This window comes from Phalacrocorax aristotelis, chromosome 13, assembly GCF_949628215.1.
Source record: "Phalacrocorax aristotelis chromosome 13, bGulAri2.1, whole genome shotgun sequence".
Taxonomy (NCBI): Eukaryota; Metazoa; Chordata; class Aves; order Suliformes; family Phalacrocoracidae; genus Phalacrocorax; species Phalacrocorax aristotelis.
Window position 1 is genome coordinate 14,200,701 of NC_134288.1, and position 21,909 is coordinate 14,222,609.

The following is a 21,909-nucleotide window of genomic DNA, read 5'->3' on the forward strand; positions in this document are numbered from 1 at the left end:
GTGTTTATAGATGGGGTAGCCATTAATAATTGTGTAATGAAAGTCATTGAAGAGGTATGTCTGGGAAAGAAAACATTGATAATGTCAGTTTTCCGCCAGTACAACTGCCAGACTGACAAAGGGAGTGGGAACTTGTTTTTCCAGCTCAAGAAAAGCATGAGACCTTTGAATGGTTTTCATTAATGCTGAATGCGAACACCAACATTTCACACACATCAAAACTTGTAACTTCAGATCAAAGAACTGGTGCAGTATTATTGTAGTGTTACTTGTATTTCAGAATATGGCAGAGGAAGGAAATACACTATCAAATACATTTTTCTGAAGTGTATGAAATAGTAAACTTGCCTCAGTTGTAATTTGAAAGCTGTGAAGTGCTGCGATACACGACGTGGGGTAAGCAACCAGAGCTCATACCCTGCCTATTGCAAGGAAGTGCAGCAGTTAAATGTGGAACCTTCCCCACTTACTCTTCGCCATTCCAGGCATCCGCAACCTTTCCGCAGTAAAATTTGGTTGTGGCGATCAACTACGAATGCCACTTCTGACCTGCACTCGTTCCATTCAGAACTGCAGCTTGAATCACTGCCATTGTGACCAAACCCTTTTCAGTTCAGAATTTGTTGATGTTTTGTACTGTAGAGCGGCCAGGCTGATCTCTGGGATTAGGGCTTTGAACCAGGGTGGTGTTTGCTTTTCTAAGTGTGACATGATACCTCTATTTTTTTCTTTCAGAAAGCTAAAACCGCAACTGTCTAAGCCTAAGAGGGTTTGACAATCTGAGGGGTTGGTAGCCATTACGGAGTGCAGGAATTATCTGCGCCTAATGCTGGAGATAAAGTGACTTCAGGTTTGTAAGCAATTTCCTGACATTTATGCGTTTCAGTCAAAACAGTGGATATTTTAGGAGGCTGCTTAAAGGGGACAACTCACACTGCCCTGCTGGCAAACATGGGTCTGAAAATACAAAATCGTGATGTCTTGTTCTGCAAATAAATTCACTGGAAGCGCCGAGAGATTCCATACACAATTCCGAGATCAATTTCAAGTCTGCCAAGGAGGCTGTTCTGCCAAAATCCATATGAAGCACATAAACACAAGGCGCATTTTATGCATTAGTTGCATTCAGAAGAGTCATAAGCAAACAGCCCCTTAAAGATATGTATGACCTAAGTAATCTCACCGTGGGTTTCCACAGATTTTTATATTCATTTGTAGATGTCCATTATGGTCCTTAATGATCATCTTGGTAGTACCTGGGAATGGACAGACTTAACTGAAAGAATGTTTTCTTTGATTTCAGTTCTTAGACAGATACTGTCAACATATAGAGGAAAAGATATTGAATTTCATAGTATTAAATTCTTGGTCATAAAAATGGACACAATATTCTCAAGGTGCAGCATCACCAGTGTAAACAATTCTAATGTTTGGGATGCACTTTTTCCTCTGCAGCTACAAATGAGCATTTTATTTTCCTGAAGTGCGGCTTTATTATTTATGGTTTTACTATTCCTTTAAAAGCCAGGTTTACAAGTAGTTCAGCCCTTAATATCATTCAAATACAGAACCTTGCTTGAACAAAACTGTTAAAAAATCCTGAAGTTTGTATGAGCTGTTGAGATCTAGCTCCTAATCTGCACTGAATGTCAGCACGCTTCCTTCCTGGAGACGTAATTTTGCTTTGCTTCCAGCAGCTAACTCTTCTTTTATAGAAGAAACTGCTGAGAGGCTCCAGATGGCCTAATGGATAGGAGATGGGTGTCTGCTGAATTGCCACTGTCTATTTAAGGGTCACCATCTTCCACAACTATGTATTGCGTTCCAAGACACTTGCAAAATGCTTAGCATCTTTAACATCCTTTGCAAAATTCCCCAGTTGGAAAAATCACTCAGTTGGGTATTTAGGCTACCAGGGATTTAGAACTGACTTGCGACCTTCCAGAAATACATGCGTACACCTGCATGCACAGGAACATTCACTGAATCCGAGTCCTTCCACAGACCGACTAGGATTCCTGGCACTGCAGAGATGCCAGAAACGTCACTGTGTGAAGGAACCTGTTTCTGGGAAGTTTCCCTCTCAACCTTTTTCCAGCTCTGTGTCAAGGATGAATAAACAGCTCAGGACAGTTAGCTGAAACCATTCCATTCTGGAACGGCCTGCCTGTTCCAGAAGATGCTTCTTAACACGGAAAAAAGTGGCTGTTTTGTAACTGCTGGTTATAAAATAACTCCCAGGCAGCGTTACTTACAAAACAAGTTGGCTGAGGAGAGCAGTGAGCTGGGCTGGGTGGGGCGCTGGTATGACTGCTCATCCACCAGCTAAATAACATTCACACGTGTCCTGCCCTTCAGCCCAGCACATGCCCCTCACACCAGGGAGACTCGGAGGACCCCGGCGCCCTCTGCTGACCGACGGCCCCGAAAACAGCCAACGCCGTGACGTCGGACCGTCGGCCAGGCGTAACGCTGACGTTTTACGCACGGCGGTAGGAGAAGGGCTCCTGCAGGCCTGAGTTAGTCTAAAACGCGTACTAACGCCAAGCGTTCCTGACCAAGCCTTACGGAAGCTGACCGGTCATACCTATGGAATGGGCGCCCTATAACGCACTTGCGCAACTTGAAAATTTTTCAAATGTTAACAATGCTTCGTTGGCGGAAGCTCCTCAGTTGGACTCGTACCCGCACCTCGGCTCACGGGGCGGGGGGAGGCAACCACTCGAGAAACGTGACAGCTGTTCCTGTAACGTCACCCTCACACGTCACGGTTGGTGAGACAAGGAGAGTGCCTCCACCCGGGCCGGCCGCCGCGGCGCGCAGGCGCAGTGAGTGCGGCCGGGCCATCAGGCAGGCGCGTGCCACCCGCCCCCCCCCCGCGCTGCTCGTGCTCGGCGGCCGGCAAGCCTCTGCGTGACTTTCACGCGCTACGTGACCTCCTGACGTCAGGGCGGCGCGGCGCGGCGATTGGAGGACAGCGTTCCGCGCCCCGCGGCAGGGCTGCGGCCGGCTCCTCGCTGCGCAGGCGCGGCGGCTGCCGGCGGCGGTGACTGGGGCCCGCCGGTCCCGCGGCGGGGTGGCGGCGGCGGTGGCGGTGGCGCTCTTGTCGCCATCCCGTCCCAGCCCCGCTGCCATCATGAAGATCTGGACCTCGGAGCACGTTTTCGAGTAAGCGCGGGGCGGGAGCGGCGTGAGGGGGGAAGCGGGGCTGCGCGGGGAGGGGAGGGGAGAGCGGCCGTCCCTCCGGCGGGCCGCGGGGCGCTCCCCGCTCCCAGACCATCAGCCCTGTCCCGCAGCCCGGCCTGGCCGCTGCCGCTCGCCCGCCGCCGGTGACCTTCCCCCCGCACACGCCCTTGCCGCCCGCGGGTGTCTCGCCCGCTGCCGGGCGGGCGGTGTGCGGGGCGCCGGCCGGGGGTTGCCGCGGAGGGGCGGGCGGTCAGGCCGCAGGAGCCCCTCACAGAGCGTTGCGGGGTGCTCGGGCCCGGCTGCGCTGGCGGCCGCCTCAGCGAGGGGCCCCGTGGTGCTGTCCTCGCCCTCCAGCTGCAGGGCTGGCCAGAGCCTTGTGAGCCGCTTCACCCTGTGGGCTCGGGTGCGCCAGAACACCCGCGCTGGGAAATAATCCGAAGGAAGTATTTGTTAGGGGAAAGTAACAGCTTAATAAATTACACTGGTGTTACCGAAACCTGAAACAAATTGCAGTCTTTCAGCATTATGTCACAGGGAGAACGTTCTTATCCAATTATAATTCAGAAGGGAGTTAATCAGGGCTGCTGAGTTCATCAGCTGTAGCTTATGTTTAACCTACGTGTACCACTGTCCCACCCACGAAATAGATGTTTCTCTCTAGGGAAGGATGTTTGCACAGTTGAGAACTGGAAATTGAACCGCTTTAAAAATTTATATTGATTGACGCCTTGTGTTCAGTTTTAATAGAAATCCTATTAAAAACCAAAGGTGTACAACTTAAAACTGGCTGGATGGCTGAGCCCAGGGATTTGTGGTGAATGGAGTTAAATCCAGCTGGCAGCCGGTCATGAGTGGGGTTCCCCAGGGCTCAGCACTGGGGCTAGTTCTGTTTAATATCTTTATCAGTGATGTGGATGAGGGGATCAAGTGCACCCTCAGTCAGTTTGCAGATGACACCAAGCTGGGCAGGAGCGTTGATCTGCTCGAGAGCAGGAAGGCTCTGCAGAGGGACCTGGACAGGCTGGATGGATGAGACAAGGCCAGTTGTATGAGGTTTGACAAGGCCAAGCGCCGGGCCCTGCCCTTGGGTCACACCAACCCCAGGCAACGCTCCAGGCCTGGGGCAGAGGGGCTGGGAAGTGCCCGGCGGAGAAGGCCGTGGGGGTGCTGGCTGACAGCCGGCTGGGCATGAGCCAGCAGTGCCCAGGTGGCCATGGAGGCCACCAGCCCCCGGGCTTGTGTCAGCCCTGGTGTGGCCAGCAGGAGCCGGGCAGGGATGGTGCCCCTGTACTCGGCCCTGGGGAGGCCCCACCTCAAATGCTGGGCTCAGGTTTGGGCCCCTTGGGACAAGAAGGCCCTTGAGGGGCTGGAGTGTGTCCAGAGAAGGGCAGCGGAGCTTGGGAAGGGTCTGGAGCACAAGTGTGCTGGGGAGCGGCTGAGGGAGCTTGGGGGTTTAGCCTGGAGAAGAGGAGGCTGAGGGGAGACCTTACAACTCTCTACCTGAAAGGAGGCTCTAGTAAGGTGGGGGTTGGTCTCTTCTCCCAAGTACTAAGTGATGGGATGAGAAGAAATGGCCACAAGCTGTATCAGGGCAGGTTTAGATTGGATATTAGGAAAAAATGTCTTCACTGACAGAGTGGTCAGACATTGGCACAGGCTGCCCAGAGAGGTGGGGGAGTCACCATCCCTGGGGGTGTTCAGAAAACATGTAGACGTGGCACTTGGGGATATGATTTAGGAGGCCTGGAGGTGTTGCGCTGGCAGTTAGACCTGATGATCTTAGAGGTCTTTTCCAACCTTAATGATTCTATGATTCTATTCTATGATTCTATTAACTTTGTTGCTCGATTCTTTCTTGGCAGTCACCCCTGGGAAACGGTAACGACAGCTGCCATGCAGAAGTACCCAAATCCCATGAACCCCAGCGTGGTTGGCGTCGACGTCCTGGACAGACACGTAGACCCTAGTGGGAAGTTGCACAGCCACAGGCTCCTCAGTACAGAGTGGGGAATACCCTCCATTGTGAAATCTGTATGTATTGCAGTGCAGAGCTTGAAAAGGTTGCTGGAGGGAGGGGAAGTGGTTGTAATAAACGTGAATTATTTCATAACTTTAATGGTTGAAAGATATAAGCATTTTTATATCAGTTCAGCTCAACAGCCGCACACGTAGTGACTAACCGCTAGTCAAAAACTGCATAGATCTTGGATTGCTTCCACCTTAAAACTGAGATGTACCTCAACTGAATAAGTTTTATTTTAAGCTAAACCCGAATCCTGTTGACTCAGCGTCCTTTCAATACGATAACCACTACTTCTGCATCTATAGGCACTACAAAAATTGCAGTTGTTTAGCATAATTAATTCTGTATATGTTTGCCTGTCTTCTAGCTCATTGGGACCTGCAGAACAAAGACATATGTTCAGGAACACTCTGTTGTTGACCCAGTGAAAAAAACGATGGAGCTTAAATCCAGTAATGTAAGTAGCTGTGTTTATGCAATTGAAATAGATGACAGGTTATAATGATGCCTTGCAAATTTGAAAAGGAAAATAATCTCAAAAATTACTTGGAAATTGCATTAGAACAGTACAAGTTATAGGTTTAAGTAAAGTGTTTATAGTTGCCCGGTTCTGTTTTTCAGAAGCTACTAGTTTTTTGAAACTTGTCAGGACCAAAGTATCTGAACATACCAATGAGCAGGATAGCGGTGGCTTGGGGGGCGGGAGGGGGTGCAGGTGTTAATAAAAAACAGCCATTTAGTGTCCATTGTCATAACTTCCTAGTCATGTAACATTTTGCTCCTTGTACTCCTCCATCTGTCCGATTCCATTGTTGAAATGTTCTTAGAAATGTGGTCGTTTATATTGGTAAATGATCCAAAAACTTAAGGAAGAGAACTAGATCAGCAAATGCTGAACCCAGAGATTTCTTGATCTTGTTCTACAACCCTAATACTTGCAGGAAAAGTGTAATGTTTGAATCGGATGAAAGCGTTAGTTTTGAATCTGCAGTTTTATTTGCTACATTCCTTTAATATTTTCATCACAGGGTAATCTTGTCTTATATTCTACAGATTTCTTTTACAAACCTAGTGTCAGTAGATGAGAGGCTTGTCTATAAACCGCACCCTTACGAGCCAGACAAGTAAGTACCTCTTTGTTCTGAGATTGCTGTGAAGTACTGCTTTGAGAATTCCCATGGTTTCCCCTGAACAGAAGATGAGATTTACATCACCTTTGTTATGGTAGCTTGTCTAAAGAATTAAATGGACTGTCGTTTTCTGTAGTGACGCTGCTTCTGCAGAGCACTGCTGGGAAACGTACTGTCGTGCTGTGATGGAATCCAGTTCAGATCAGCTTATCTGTGACTGAGTTTGTGTACATCTTCAGTTACCAGCTCCTTATTTCCAATCTCTTCATCAGCTTGAGCTCAGAACCTGCACTGGAGGCTTGTTTATCTGCCTTTAGTCTAGAATTTTGAAGGTCTGGGTTTTGGTGTTTGGGGATTTTTTTTTAAGGCAACTTTAGAGTTTGCTGAGTCTGTACTCCTGGAACTAGTGATAGTTCTGGAGGATCTTTTTGCTCTTCTTGTATTGTGAGTCAGAAATGTTAAATCCCTGTTGTTGAAGGGGATGTCTTAATGCTATTTTCCCAGTATACCTTCACTCCAGGTCTGCTGTTCCCACTCTTAACTTGCCACTGCTAAAGATGGAAATAGTTGACCAAGTTGAACACTTGGATTTAGCTGGGACTCGTGGTGTTTGTTTTACAAGTAGAAGCATCAAGCAGTTAAGCACTGTGGAAGTGGGCTGTGTTTATGGGGCAAGAAGTTCTGTGTTACGCAGTGAGGCTGATGAGGGAATATACTTGTTGGGGAGGAACGAGTTTCTTACAGCAATGCATTCTTTTTTAAACTACTTGGAATAACTCTGTTTCCTGCTTTCTGTTTCAGAACCGTTTTGACACAAGAAGCAATAATATCTGTAAAAGGTGTCAGTCTCAGCAGTTACCTAGAAGGGCTAATGGCAAACACAATTTCCTCCAATGCCAATAAAGTAAGTATGACCCTTGTGGGAAGTGTGTGACCACTGACTAAATGACAAAGGGAATAAAAATCTCTATTTTACTTCTTGGCTTCATCAACAATCTTAGGAAGGGTCCGCGTAGTTCTACTGCCTTAACTGTAGAGGCTGAAGGCTCAGCTTGCTGAACTTCCTCTTTGTTTTCCTCTTGTGAATGGAGATAAATTATTACTGGCAAAGCTCTCTGAATTCTCACTGGGAAAACATCTCCACTCACTTAACAGTCTGGCGCTGTCAGTCTTTTGCTGCCTTCTTGATGCAGTCTTAGTTTTTGCTATTGAAAAGAGATATACTTCTAGACAGATCTGAAGTAGTAACGTGGGAGTAATGAAGTGGTGTTTTAGTTGAGAATGTGTCCTCTGGGAATCCAAAATTGTCTTGAGTTCAGCCTCAAGAATGATAAAACAATGTGGATAAAAAGTCTTTTGTGGCTCATAATGCAAGCACTGCTGACATAAGGAATTTTTTCATGAGATGTAAGGCAGTACTCTGGTTATTGACGTGAGAAATATTGGAGGGGCATGTATTGCTATACCTTTTCTTCCTTTTTCAGCTGTTGTGTCTTTAGTCATTTTCAGTAAGGCAGGGCTTAATCTATTTACTTGTTTGCTATGATTTATATGCTGATAAACTTTCCCTTAACTGTAGGGCCGTGAAGCATTGGAATGGGTAATTAATAGACTGAACGCTGAAATTGAAGAGCTCACAGCTTCAGCAAGAGGAACCATGAGGAATTCAATGGCAGCAGCAGCATTTGTAGAGAAATGATAGTAAATATACCCGTCTTACTAATGAGGTTTAACAATCCAAAGCTCCTCTCCAAACCTAAACATGTGTATCCTTTGTTATTTAAAGGCATACCTGCGTACTAGGCACGTTTCAAATTTAATTTGGAGAAAAGCTGATTTCTTACTAATGAGGCTGATGCGCAAAGCCTAGTTAATATATTGGTTCAGCTGGACCGAATTTCGGTTACAGATGAAGAAATAATTTTTGAGTATAGTTCCTGTATTTACATGAACACTAACTTATAATGTTTTCAGATATGAAATAGCCTCATTTAGCGATGAGGCTGCATATGGTGGAGGAGAGTGGCATGTTAGGTTAACTTCTGTGGAATTTTTACTTTTGTGTGACTTATGGACTACCTCCTTTGGGACCAAGCCCAAAATGAAGCAGAATGGTTTGTTCTGTTTGTCAATTTTTGATAGTTGCGTGATACAACTTGGTTTAATAGAACATTTATTACTTGACGCTTGAAACACAAAAGAATGTACAAAATATTTTCTTATAAGCTTTTCAACTTGTTTGGCTGAACTAATGTGGTACTCAAACTGTTTTTCAGTCAATATAGGGAAAACATACAGTGTCTCTTACCTACTAAGACCTAAATTCTGTTCCTAAATGCGACATTAGTGAGCTGGGTGTGCAGTAACTTAAAATTTTGTCTTAAACTTCTAGAATAAGATCTCCATGTCTAAAAGCCCATTAAGTAAAGGGGTACAATAAGCACAGAGCCTCAAAATCTTGCAAGCTGCTCGAGCATTGAAGAATGGTAGGTGTTCACTTCAAAATTTCAAAGCAGCGCTTAAAGGACTAAAAAAACCTTTGTGAAGTTGGCTAAAGAGATACGTAACCCTAAGAGGAAGTGATATTAAAGAATGCTGATGGTACACTCATTAACTTGATTGTGCTCCAAAAATAACCCATTACATCACCTGAATATTGTGTTGTCCTTTAATTTAAACATGGTGTTCTACGTTCCAGAAGGTCCTTTACCTCTTGAACTAATTTGCTCACGACACAAGGTTCTTAATTTTAAAACCTTGAGCATAAAAAGTTTTCTACAGTTTGTGTTTGTTTCTTGGTACTCGCTGTAGATTCCTGGTACTGTCATCAGTCATGAGCTGTGGGAACTTAACGGTCGGACCTTGACATCCTTCCTCCCGTCCTCCACCAGCCTGCTGGTGGCCCTGGTGACTCCAGCAGAGGCTGGCTGTCCCATGAGGCTCCTTCCGTGTGAAGGAAAAATGGAAGGACACAGCCCTGAATTAGCTGATGCTGTGTTTTGTGCCACAGGCTCTTCCTGGAATTTCGATTCTGAGCTTACAAGTAATTTCAAGACCCTCTCTTAGCCTTCAAGAACTGTAATGTCACCTGCTCCGGCACATTTTCCGTTGCATGCCATTTCTGTTATATCAGAATTGCCTGTTGGGTAGTGTCTGCTATGTAGAGAATCAGAGCTTATTTTCAGTGGTAACCACATGGGAACACAATCTTCTGTAAGATTTGTGTAGGGGGAAAAAACAAGTATATCTATAACTTCTAAAAATGTAACTATTCTAACTATTTTTCTAAAAATAAATGGTTTGAGACTACCTTAATAAACTGACATCACTGAGGTTTGTCATGCTTTTACAGGTTATTACAACTGAAACAGCATTTCAATTTTAAGTGTATGTGAAACTTCTGCAAAACTTCACCATCATTTCTGATAAAAATGCAATGCTTGAAACTGACTTTAAATGTTTGTTTAGCCATTAGCATCACTTGGCATCTTAGAGTCAATTTTTTTTCTTTTCCTGATTTATCTGCACTAAGGCCTGTATAGTACGAACTCACAGTTTGCCCTTGCACTGAAAAAAGTTTAATTTTTGCAAGCATTTGACAACTTCTTGAAAGATCATTACTTTCTTTGTTCTATTTTATTTATATGCCTGCATTCTCACATTCTGTCAGGGAGTATGGCTTTCTGTATGTTGTGCTTTTTAAATAAAATTTTATCTGAGTTCTGGCTAGTTCCTGAAACTCTTTGATCTCTTTGGATCACTGCTAGGCGAGTAACCTAAAATGAAGAGAGTGAAAGTGAAGAAAGACTCTGGAGTTAATAGCTCCTTTTACTGAAATGCATATCCTGAAATGCACGTTTGCAGCTGCTGTGGTCTTTCTTGTTTCTTAGTAAATGCTTTTCTGCAAATCTGACGCATTAACTATCAACCACATTTCAGTTGGTTGGAGCCTGTGGAAAGATGTTCAGTCTGCTTGGACTGAGATTTGTATGCTACAATTTCCGCGTTAAGGAATGTGTCTCCGCACGTGGAATCTTAATGCTCACTATTGTTGAGAGCAGAAGAGAACAAAGCGTCTGGGTCCGCACAGCCCCCTAACAGCGTGCCTGTTTACCCACAAGTCTCGCAGCAGGAGACGGTACCTAAAGATGCTTTGCTCAATGCATGCAGCAGTTACAGAATGTGCTGGGCCATCGCAGGAGAAGGAAGTAGATGCCTGTCCTGTGCTGGCTGGGCATACGTGCTAGAATGGTTTCTTAGCGAGCCGCTTCAGCCAGTCGTGTGTTCCCTGTGGATCAGCTCCTCCGTGCAGTGCAGGGCTGTGTCACGTCTGGCAATGCTGTGATGAAATTGGGTTCTATGGGTGAGTGGGCCAAGGTAGTGCAGAGGAGCTGTGTGCTCTGGTGGTTAGAAGGAATGGAGGAGGTACGTAAGAAAGGAGCTACAGCTGGAGGGACAAAACTGAAGGACTAGGAAGAAAGGAAAAAGGGAGAGGAGGGGGCGGGAAGGGGCAGGGGTGGAGGAATGTGATGTGAGCAAATGGGTGGTGTGGCCTCTGGTATCCACCCACCTGCTTCAGCTTGCCTAAATGGATCCATGTTTTACCTCAGCTGCAGATTTAGGCTTTTAAATCAGTAAAACTTCAAACTTGCCCATAAAACTTTGCTAAGAAGTAGAACAGAAGTGAGTAAACTTCAGATCCGAAGCTCAATGGCCTGGAGAATGTTTTAAGAGGGCACTGTTAAATCTTTTGTTCTCACCGCTCACCTGAAGTTTTCATTAATAAATCATGAGGTTTCCTTGCTGTTCATTGTCTTAATTATTTTGGATGACTTTCATGTTCCTGTGACCCTTAAGTACTCCAGCACAGCTACCAAGGATGTCTGCCAGGAGGAGGGGTGTGCTGCAAGTCTCCAAAGCATTCGTCTAAAGCAAGTTGCATCCAGAAATGCTATTACAGTTAATTTTAAACCAGAAGTTTAAATTGCAGTAGCTGGAAGCTGGAGATCTTGGTAAGCTTAATGCCCTCTTCTGTTGAGACTGAACTCTTGCATCATCTGCTGGTTCTAATGGAAACACAGGGCTCTTGAATTCCCAAATGTTTGTAGGGACATAGCCATATCCCTATGGAAAGATTCTTCTCAATGAAACTGCTTCCCTGATTTCTATCTAAAAGTTGAACCAAGGAATGCAAAAATTACTTTTCCTCAGGTTTGGTATAAGAATTGGTCATACCGGAGTGGGATTTTGGTGTTAACTTAGTAAAGCATTATTTTACTCTAAATTACACTCACCTTGTCTGTCGCTTCTTGATTTAAACAGGCTCGGGATGGCTAAAGCAGCAGGATAACAGATTAACTTGTTTTACATTAACCTCAAGGCATTCTAAGAAGAAAAGATCTATAGGGTTTTAAATTTTTCCAGTGCTGTGTAGTTGTCTAGCTTCCATGTACTCATCTGTGCTATAAATTCATTAAAGACTTGTGTCTGTGCACCTTGCTAATTGCCTACTACACTCGTGTCCTGCAAGGTACTGGTTTTGACAGTCTGAAATTATGATAGCTGCTACCATGGAAGAAAGCAAAATCCTAAATTCACTGTGACACGGAAACAACGTGTGTCTATACAAACACTAAAACAATACCCCTTTCTCCAGTCAGCAATAGAAATGAAGTACTTTTAAAAAGGCTTAATTTACCTGGGAAGTATTTCTTCTTGCTGACAATGGGTGTCAGCACCTGTTCAGGCATAGAGCAGTTAACTATATGTGTAAACCAGTTGTTTGTTTTGGAAAAAACAAAACAATTCTCACCACCATTTCCTACAACATTGCTGATCTGTCTGTTGTGGTCTATGTGTGCAGTTAAACCGTACAGTCTAGCGCATTTCCACTAAATGTCATATACGGTAAAACTAAAGCACCCTGTGTCTAGTAACTGCAACCTTTCAGAGCCCCCGGCATTGACAGATAGTTGGTTCAAAGGAAAGATCCGTATCCTGTCGAGGTTCACGTTTACAGACCTGAGGAGTGCTGATAAAGAGAGCCTGTGTGGAAGCACTGAGTCATTTTAGCACCCTTCTGTCTCTCAAGGTGAGGGTTGTTCTTTCACTTGCACGGGACCGGTTCATTTTTTTCTCAAATAATTTGATAGCTTTGCTTTATATGTTGCTATAAAATGGAATTATTCTGAAGGTGAGGTTACATGTTACAACTGAGCCGAACTAATTGCTTACCTTCAGTGAAAGGGAAGAGTCCCCTGCCTGTCTGCCTGACACCTTGTTCCTGGCTCTGCTGTCCTACTTCTCCCCTTGCACTGAAGACAGTGGTCTTCACACCCTTTGTTGAGCCAAGTCAACTTGTTGGGCCAAAAAAACATGAATATGAGATGTGATGTAATCTTTATGCAGCCAGCAGCAAGGTGAGACACTGCAAGAGGAGAACTGGAGGATCTCCTTATCTACAGGAAGCTGTTAGGTGGGCTGACGCGATCCTGCCTCTGCAATGTGTACAACAATAATTTCATGTTGCGTCTACTAGAAAGCGCGTTTGATGCTGTAAACAATGTATGCTATTATAACAGAAAATACAGTTTTGTAGAACAGTAACATTTTAAGTTAAAGTATTTCTTCTCAGGTACATATCACAAGACATTCAACACAAGACGCTTTTTTACATTTTCATTTTCTCCAGAAAGGTTTGACAGTCCTTTAAGCAAAACATTTTGAAACACTGAACTAAAAAAATAGTATCAGCTAGATAATATATGTGTAAAATCTACCTGAATATAGCAGCTAGAATATTATAAAGTGAACAACATATGTAGTAAATATTTTCCTAACCAGGTACCCAATCCTTTTTTCACCAAATTAAACAATTGCCCCTGCTGCAAATGTAAATACTCCTAGAGCCTGTTCAACTTTGTGGATAGTCTGGTAAGGAATCTGGTTAATAATATGGCAAGCAGCACCATTTGGGTGAGTACTTGTCAACCAGGTTTTCGGGACTATGCAGATATTATTTACCTGTGAGAAAAACTGCTTTGGTTTGTCTAGATTAAAGCTTATTTACATAAGGCAGCTGCAACAAAATCTAGCGAGGATGTTGTGAAATTCAGGTAAGGAAGTGTGTATCAGAACACGTACTTGGAATATATTTATATTTTACAGTCATGTCATATTCCGAATGGCCTAGCTGAAGTACTAAAGCACTTAACCTTCTTAGCCTGAGACGCTATACAGCTTCATTTCCTCTAACTGCCAGCTTTGCGGGACATTCAGCAAGGTGCATAACTGCCCTGCTCTTCCCGTGGAAGAAAAGATAGGACAAATGAAAGCAGGGTGCTACTGCACAGATGATGTCATTCCCCTGTCTGCAAAGTGAGATGCGCTAATAGCCCTTATTTACCCAGGCTCCGAAGTCTCCCCTGTCTTTCAAAGAAGCCTAAGCACCCAGAAGACTTAAAATGTCCAAAAACAGGCTCCAGCCATCGAGGTCACCTAGGTGTTTTTAAAATGTTTATTCAATATTATCAACTGTGTACAGAATGTTTTATATTACCATGAGAACATTTAAAAGGAATCACAGCTAACAAAAGTTACTAAACACATTAAAACAGGAAGAAATGCACGAGATTCTTAAAACACAAGTGTACCTGAATTCTGCTCTGCAGATCCTGGGTCCCTGCAGAAACTATTTATGCTAGATTTTGTAGAACGGACAGCTGAGAACTTGGATGACATGGCAAAATTATTTTTACTTTCAATCCAGGTGTCTAAAAGTTAAGAATTAATGTCTTCACCTGCTTTATCAACTCACCTTCAAAATGTTGTCCTGTAATAGGAAACAGCACAGACCAGCAGCTTAATATTAAGATGGGAGCTGATTTTGGTGTACGTGTTCTGGTGGTGCTCTGTGCTGAGTGCTGCACTCAGACGAGAGGAGATTTAATAGATGTCCCGTATTGTCATCAGCATGGCATGATTTCCAGTAGCTGTAGAACAGATTAGGGTCATCAGCAGAGGGAACAGCAGAGCTTTACCAGCACAGCCCAGTATGGCTTACACAGGCAGAGAAAGGAGATAAATCCACAGCTATCAAAGGTAGGAAGCATTATTACTGACCCGTACATTTTATACGCTAGCAGCCATAATTCCATGTTTCTTGACAGTGTTATTTCATAGGAAAATGTGCAATAACTTTGCATTTTAAATGAAGGCAGAAGGAACGCAGTGAAGGGATGATGGAATTTATAGTCTGTTGGAAATCGTGGATACTAGCTTTTTATTGTATTGTAATTTGCCTTTTGTACAATTTATTTGTTCTCCCCTGTACAATGCACTTGAGACTCTCTGAAGAATGATAAAGTCAGTCACAAAATGATAGTGGTGTTAGATAGCGGGGGGGGTTTTAGGGGTTAATTATTTTTGTTGTTTTATTAAGAATATAGGTCAGCAAGCAAACTTGTAATTTCATCACATGTTAAGAAAAATTAATTTGTTTTATCTATTGAGCTATAAATGTTGTATTGATAGAATTACATGAGCATGAGCTCTAAAATTACAGATGCATTACAAATAAATATTAAGTGCATTCAGGATCTATTTCAGGTCTCATCATTGGTACATAATCAGCTTTTTTTTGTCGTCTAGTAATTTTTGTGTTGTGCTAAATCCCCACGATTTTAATATTTGCATAGTAAGACATCAGTCCTGTCAACTTCAGTCCATGTTCAGCAGACACCTGCTTCAGTTAAGAGGTGACCTCAGTGGGAGTTCCACCCATGGTGATTACGTTAAATCCATTATACACGCATCTGGACATCAGTTGTGTAACACCACGGGCAGAGCTTGGGTGTATTCACCTGAGAAGCTGCAGCCTCCCCTTGGTGCGTATCGTTCACTTTCTCAGTCCATAAAATACTTCTGTGATGACTCTCTGAAAAACTTTATGTGCATTCTTGTGCCTGCGTCTGGAAAGACAACAGCAGGTTTCAAGTGCTCGTCACTTTGCAGCACAGCCTTGAGACCAGAGAAGGCAGCTGTAGATCAGCCTCTTGATCTGCTCATACTATAATTAGATGCACCTTTATGAACTGAAATATAAGCTGTTCTGTTCCCTTGTTAATTAGATGTCTGCCTTCTAGCCAAACATCTCTTTAGTATATTTTTGTTAAACAATTCAAACTAACCACAAACTCAAAACTACTGTTTTTACAGTACTGGTTTTATGTCCAGAGGTACAAAATAAAAGAAATAAAATAAGACCGCTCTTTATCTGAAAAACAAGTAGAACTGAGGTTGCTGAAACATCTGTTTCTTAGTGACAGGATCAGTTTTGCATACTGCTAGTTTCCAAAAACAAAGCCTGCACACGCTGCACAGAAAAATACTCATTTCTTTGCCATTTTTTGTTAGCACCATCTGGAAGACCCACATTTTTCAGTTAGGTGCTATGAATCAAAAGGAAATCATCCCTCATACCTTTATAGTCAGAGGCCCAGTTTGACTTGTGGTTGCCATTTACAACTGTGTACTTTTGTTTTTTTATTTCTCTCCATGATCAGTAAGCAGCCTAGTATGTGAGTATCCTATGGTATCTGGAAAACAACAAAACTATTTTAATTTCCATTCTATTACATAACTATTATTTTATTCCAGACCTTCAGGACAGGGAGATGGCATTTGACAGGAGGGTGTTCTTTGTCAGGCTATCATAGATCCTAAAGCCTGGTTAGAGAAGGAGAGACGTGCCAGGACAGAAGAGAGGCTGCTATTATACATATCATTCTGTACTTGTACTGTACTGGTCCTCTGTGAAGGAGCAATATTCTGTGAACCTTTATTACTAGAGTTTTCTGCACCGTAAGAGAAACCGCTGAGAGGCATAAAGATTAAAACTGTATGCTTAGTTACTTTCAAAAGGAATATTATTTGGGTTCATTGTCTTTCTGTTTTGTTTTGGTGTGTTATTAGAGATCTTTAGTTTAAAATACTGCTGATTTAACACCAGTCATGTTGTGGATTTACTTGGCTTTTCAGTGTCATCTCTTCAATCCACCTGGACCCACTTGGTCTCACTTTTTTGGGCTCCCTGGACCCCTCCAGTGTCAAGACTTCAGCCTCCCTGGAACGCTTTAATATCCCCTTTTCAGATTCTTTGGATTTATCCAGTCTGAGCTCTTCATCCTCTGTGGAATTCTCCAGTCTCACTTCTTCATCTTCTCTGGACCTTTCAAGTCTCACATCTTCAGCCTCTTCGGATTTCTCCAGTACCTCCTCTTCAATCTCCCTAGATCTCTCCAGTCTCAGCTCTTCATCCTCCTGGGACCACTCCAGTTTCACCTCTTCTATTTCACTGGACCTATCAAGTCTCTCTTCATCAGGGTCTCTGGATCTCTCTGGTGTCAGTTCTTCAATCTCCTTAGATCTCTCAAGTCTCACCTCTACACCCTCCCCAGATTTCTCCAGCCTTACCTCTTCGTCATCTCTAGACCTCTCCAGTCTCACTTCTTCACCCTCCCTAGATGTTTCCAGTCACACCTCCTCAGCTTCCTTGGACTTTTCCTGTACAATCCCTCCATCCTCACTAGGTGTCTCAGCGCACACCTCCTCAACCTCGTCGGAATCACTAGATCTCACTGATTTCAACTATTACACGTTTCAGGGCTCCTCTGAATTACCCTCATCGACCTCTGAGGATGTTTCTAATCTCACCTCTAAACCCATTCTGGATGTCTCTACTCTCACCTTTCAGGATGCTTCTTCCCTCACTTCCTCAGTTTCTCTGGACATTTCTAATCTCACAGCTTTAGTTCCCCCAGACCTATCCACTCTCACGTTTCTGGATGTTGCTAATCGCACCGCTTCAGCTTCTCTGGATCTCTGCATCTAACCCTCTCAGCATACCCCTTTGTCTCACTACAACCCCTCCACACCTTCCTAAGCTTTCCTCCTTTATGTGCTAGTTCCTAAGTTGTCTTTCTGAAAGTTCTTATCTGAGGAAAGTTTAGCTCTTTACAAATATATCCAAGCATCTAAACAGAACTGGGCATGAAAAGAGGTTGTACCAGTCTATAATGGTGCCTTGTTTAAAACTGCATAAACATCAATATACATTCTGAAATTTTCGTAGGGTCCAATTCCTGTCACTAATCTAATTTTCATTCTGTCTCAGCATGGTACCGCTCCCAAAGCTTTACCTTTTTTAATTCATGCTGAATATTTATCTTTCAAGATCAAAAAACAGTAGATAGAGCTAAATGTGCAAACGATTGCATCCAAGTTGTGTATCTCCATTACGGATTTAAAGCTGAGCTCATTGCACAGAATTGCTGGCAGAGGCATTTCACATGGAGGTACAGAGAGAAATGTGGTAGAAAAAGAAAACCGGGGGAAAAGGTGAGAGTCAGGGGTAGGGAGGGGAACCGGAGAAGGTGTGGGGCGGGAACAGAGGCACATGTCACTGGAAGAAAGGTGTCTATCCCTGCTAGCATAATTTTTTTCCTGCCAAGCCATATTTGTGGCCTAGGCTGCCCATGAGGCTTCAAATAATCTTACTGATAATTATTTTACCTATCAAATCATCAGATGTTACCACTAAAACAGCATTTGTATAGAACATCCCTTTAGCAATACACGTAAGTAGTGCGGTAACTCATGTTGCATCTGGTAGCAGAGAGGGGCTTCCTTAAATCTTTGGTGCTTTCTTGTATCTTTTTCTTATCATTATTACGGTTGGGTCTTTAGAAAACAAGTATGTTTCATTTCAATATTGTATCACTGGCACCCTTTCTGCATTAAAATGTGGCCTGTCATAACAATCACACTTAAATTTGTTTCGTTTTTACAAGTTGGAAAGCTTTCCTCCAATATGCCACATATGTCTAAAAATTAGGGGGACAAAAATGGCTCACACAAAAAATAAATAAGGAAATAAACATGAAATAAGAATTATTTTCTGCCACATTTATACTAGTTATTTCTTTAAAATTAAGTAGGAAGGATTTTAGTATATGGATTTTAGAGATGTCCCCCAAGTTCAATAGGAGCAAAGTTGTTTAGCAGTTAATTGAAAAAAATCACAAATCATTGGTCCAGATGGAAGGAACTAGTGTCCAAAAAAAGCATCCAAAAGCGTCCACCTACAAAATGTTATCACAAGTGACACTAACTAGAGTCTTCTTCAGTAATCTCAGCAGAGTGATCAAGTAGGCAAATTAAGGACAGGAAATTCTTTCCATCTTTCCCCTCTTTCTCCCTGTTTGGTGTTCCTAGTAATTACACTAATAGACAATTTTCTCTTACTGTCATACGCTATCCTGGAGACAGGCTCCAACACATCTGCTGCACAGCTGCTCTTTTTGCTCTGGTGGATCTATGGTGACATTATGATGTGTGGGTTGTTAATTGCAGTGGCTCTGGACTAAGTGAGATCTCTAATAAAGCTGAAAATTATGCTGTGCTTTAACAATGTACTGTAAGTGAAAACACTGCTGCGTAGTGATGTGAAATCCCTGTGTGATTTCCAGGGATTTGCACTTCAGCAGATACCAAAATCAGCTGGAAGACACAAGGCCTCTGTGCAAAGAGGACTGAAGTCACCAGCATTTCCTCAAGGCCTGTGCAGCTTCTGAAGGGTTCTTATATATTTTGTGATGTGGTTTGGCTCTGGACAGAAGGAATAGCGAGAAGAGGTATACATATGTACATGCAAGGATTTAATAAAAACCCAATCCATAATCTTCTTAAATCCTTAGTCCTAATTATTTCAATGAATATTAGATTAGGACCAAATTGATTCCTTATCAACCATGAGTCAAGTCTTCTTGTAACTTTTTGCTTATTATATATGGAAAATTGTCTGATTTTTCCCTCAAGCAGCAACAGGCGGCGATAGCTTCTAGTTTACTATGTTGTCATTTATTCATCTGTTTAGAGCAAATGATTGAACATCATTTCAGGTGTATGCACGAACAGCCTTACATCCAAAAGAATCCCGTGCCAAGGCATCCTGTCCGATGGGGTAAAACTCTGAATACGGCACACTTGGCCACACATGGGTTAAAACTCCAAACTGAAGGCAGTCCGTGTCAAGGCCAGGTAGGATGGGGCTCTGAGCAACCTGGCCTAGTGGAAGGTGTCCCTGCCCATGGCACGGGGTTGGACTAGATGATCTTTAAGGTCCCTTCCAGCCCAAACCATTCTGTGGTTCTATAAAAATCATTGGCTCCACGTGCTTGTGAACATTTTCTTCTTTACAGTCTTACCTAGAAAAGGCTAAGAACTGATGGCATAGGCAGGTAAAGACAACTGATGTAGCTGGAAAAAGCATGCTTTTAACCACTTGCTTGGACCTAATGTAAGTGCTATGTAACTAGCCGTTGCCTCACAGAAAAGTCAGGCTTTAATTTCTGTTCTTTAGGTAACTGACGTGTAGTGTTCGTGTTTCTGCCGAATTACCGGCCCTGAATCGACTAAGACCCCATATAACACACACGCTCTCCGGACACCCCCGAGGCAGGTCCCAGCTGGCCACGCCTGGAGGCGGAGCTGGGGCCTTCCCAAGCAGGGAAGGCCCCGAACGGCTCCCAGAGAGTTCCTACAGAGGGGAGGACACCAGGGGAAAGCGGCCGGTGTGGGGTGGTGCCGAGTCCCCCGCCGTGCCTGCGGGATGGCGGCCCGCCGCCCCCCGCCACCTTCCGCCTCCAGCGCCCGAGGGGAGGGGCCGCGAGCCGCGTGCCTTACTCAGCCCTCTGATTGGTCGCTGCCGAGGGGGTGGGGAGCGCTTGTGACTGGAGGGGCGACTGGGTAGTTGCCATTGGTCATCCTCCCTGAAGTAATTCGGATTTCAATTGGCTGAGGTATCACGTCTGCTTGTTGATTGGCTAGGGCGCGGCGCCGCGGCCTTTCCCGTTCCGGCGGCGCTGACCTTGCCCGGGAGCGGAGCCGCCCGTCCGCCGCAGCCGCAGCCATGGTGTCCTACTGGCGGCAGGCCGGCCTCAGGTACCCGCAGGGCGGCGGCGGGGTTCCTCCCGCGGCTTCCCTGCCGTAGCCGCAGCGGCCGGAGGCGAGGGCCTCGCAGAGCGGGCCGGCAGGGTCGGGATGCCTCGGGAGCGGGTGGAGAAGCTTTTGGGACGCGTTTCATTCTCACCCCCCCCCCCCCCCCCCCCCCTTTCTATCCCGTCTTCAGTTACATCCGGTACTCCCAGATCTGTGCCCAGGTTGTCAGGGCGGCGATGAAGCCGCAGTACAAAGCAGAGGCGGAGAGGGCGGCGATGGCCACTGTGAAAACTGTGAAACCCAAGAAAGAATAAATTGTAAGTAAACTAAACGGGCTGGGGCGCCTTACTGTGGCTTTTTATGCGAGGAGTGTTGGTTTCCCGTGGTGAGTCGGGTTAGTGACAGTCTGCGACACCCTGGCTCGTTTTGTGCTATGTGTGGAAAACGGGCCCTGATGTTCATGCGTGAAGCTGGAGGGATTGCTGGCTGCTCTGGTGCAAGGGTGTGCAGGTGCCTCTGCAGCCTGGTTACGTGGGGCAGAGGAAGCTGCGTAATCTCGTTAGCTCACTAAAATGAGATGTTCTGTCCATCAGGCCCTGCTTTGAACTATTGGGGGTTAGGTCGAAGCTGTGATGGACTTATGGATGGCCATATTGTGGACTCGTAATCCTAACTAATACTAACACTAAACAGCTGAGTTTCTGTAACGATGTTCATAAGTTTCCTATGTTTTACAGTACTAAGCAAAGACACGGTCTCTCTGAACTAGTCTCCCCTCATCAGCAGACTTACTTGTGTAAGGGTTATCTACTGTCGAAGATAGATGCTACTTGTACGTTTATTTGTGACATTCCATACATTACGAGCAACTGAAATCTAAGTAGGACAGCTTCTATTCCTGACCCGAGATTAAATAGTAATACCTTTTGTTTGAAGCATACCTTGTACGTATTCTTGAACTGAATAACTTGTATGTTAAATCTCTCATAGGAACTGATCCGTGGTGAATACCCTGAACAGCAAACTGCAAAGCTGCAGGCAAGCTCAAGACCCTGCAGTACGTCACCACATTAACTGTAAAACTTGCCTCTGTGTAAATCAGCATGGTAATAAATATAACTTCTGTTAAATGTATGTGTCAGTGCTGTTCCCCTTGAAACAAAGGACTCCATTTTGCAGAGACATTTATCTTTCACTTGTGTTAAAATAGAACACTTTTTTTTTTTTATCACTGTCTACCATTCAGGAGCAACATATCTTTATTTTTAGGGCAAATCTGTTGGATTTCATGCTAGTATTTCAGGTACATCAATGACAGATTTAATTGTTGTTTAAAACTTTTTTTGCCTACTTCATTTTGATGATTACTTTGGAAAAAAGTTTTCTTCACTAAAACCTATGTCAACAGAGAATATAAGCATATAATTTCGATAATTAAAAATACCTGTCAGTTCTCTCTGCTGTAAGTGTTAGACTGTTGGTTTTAAAATCCTCTGTGGTCATGGTGTTCATCGTCCATTTGTGCTTAGAACAAAACTACCTCAGTCAAAATCAATTTGAAATCAATTTGAT

The 21,909-nt window shown here is 44.1% G+C and overlaps 2 protein-coding genes across 2 annotated transcripts; both read left to right on the forward strand.

Moving 5' to 3' along the window:
- Window positions 1-2,984: 2,984 nt before the first annotated feature.
- Window positions 2,985-10,068, forward strand: PRELID3B (PRELI domain containing 3B). Its single transcript, XM_075108654.1, is given in 8 exon segments — window positions 2,985-3,168; window positions 5,049-5,217; window positions 5,577-5,666; window positions 6,263-6,333; window positions 7,141-7,243; window positions 7,919-7,985; window positions 7,988-8,040; window positions 9,151-10,068. Coding segments are annotated over 8 exon segments (840 nt in total). The 5' UTR covers window positions 2,985-3,136; the 3' UTR covers window positions 9,406-10,068.
- A 10,116-nt stretch (window positions 10,069-20,184) lies between these two features.
- ATP5F1E (ATP synthase F1 subunit epsilon) lies at window positions 20,185-21,467 on the forward strand. Its single transcript, XM_075108761.1, has 3 exons — window positions 20,185-20,340; window positions 20,528-20,654; window positions 21,328-21,467. Exons 1-2 carry the CDS (start codon window positions 20,309-20,311, stop codon window positions 20,649-20,651), a joined length of 156 nt encoding a protein of 51 aa, XP_074964862.1. The 5' UTR covers window positions 20,185-20,308; the 3' UTR covers window positions 20,652-20,654; window positions 21,328-21,467.
- The last annotated feature ends 442 nt before the right edge of the window (window positions 21,468-21,909 follow it).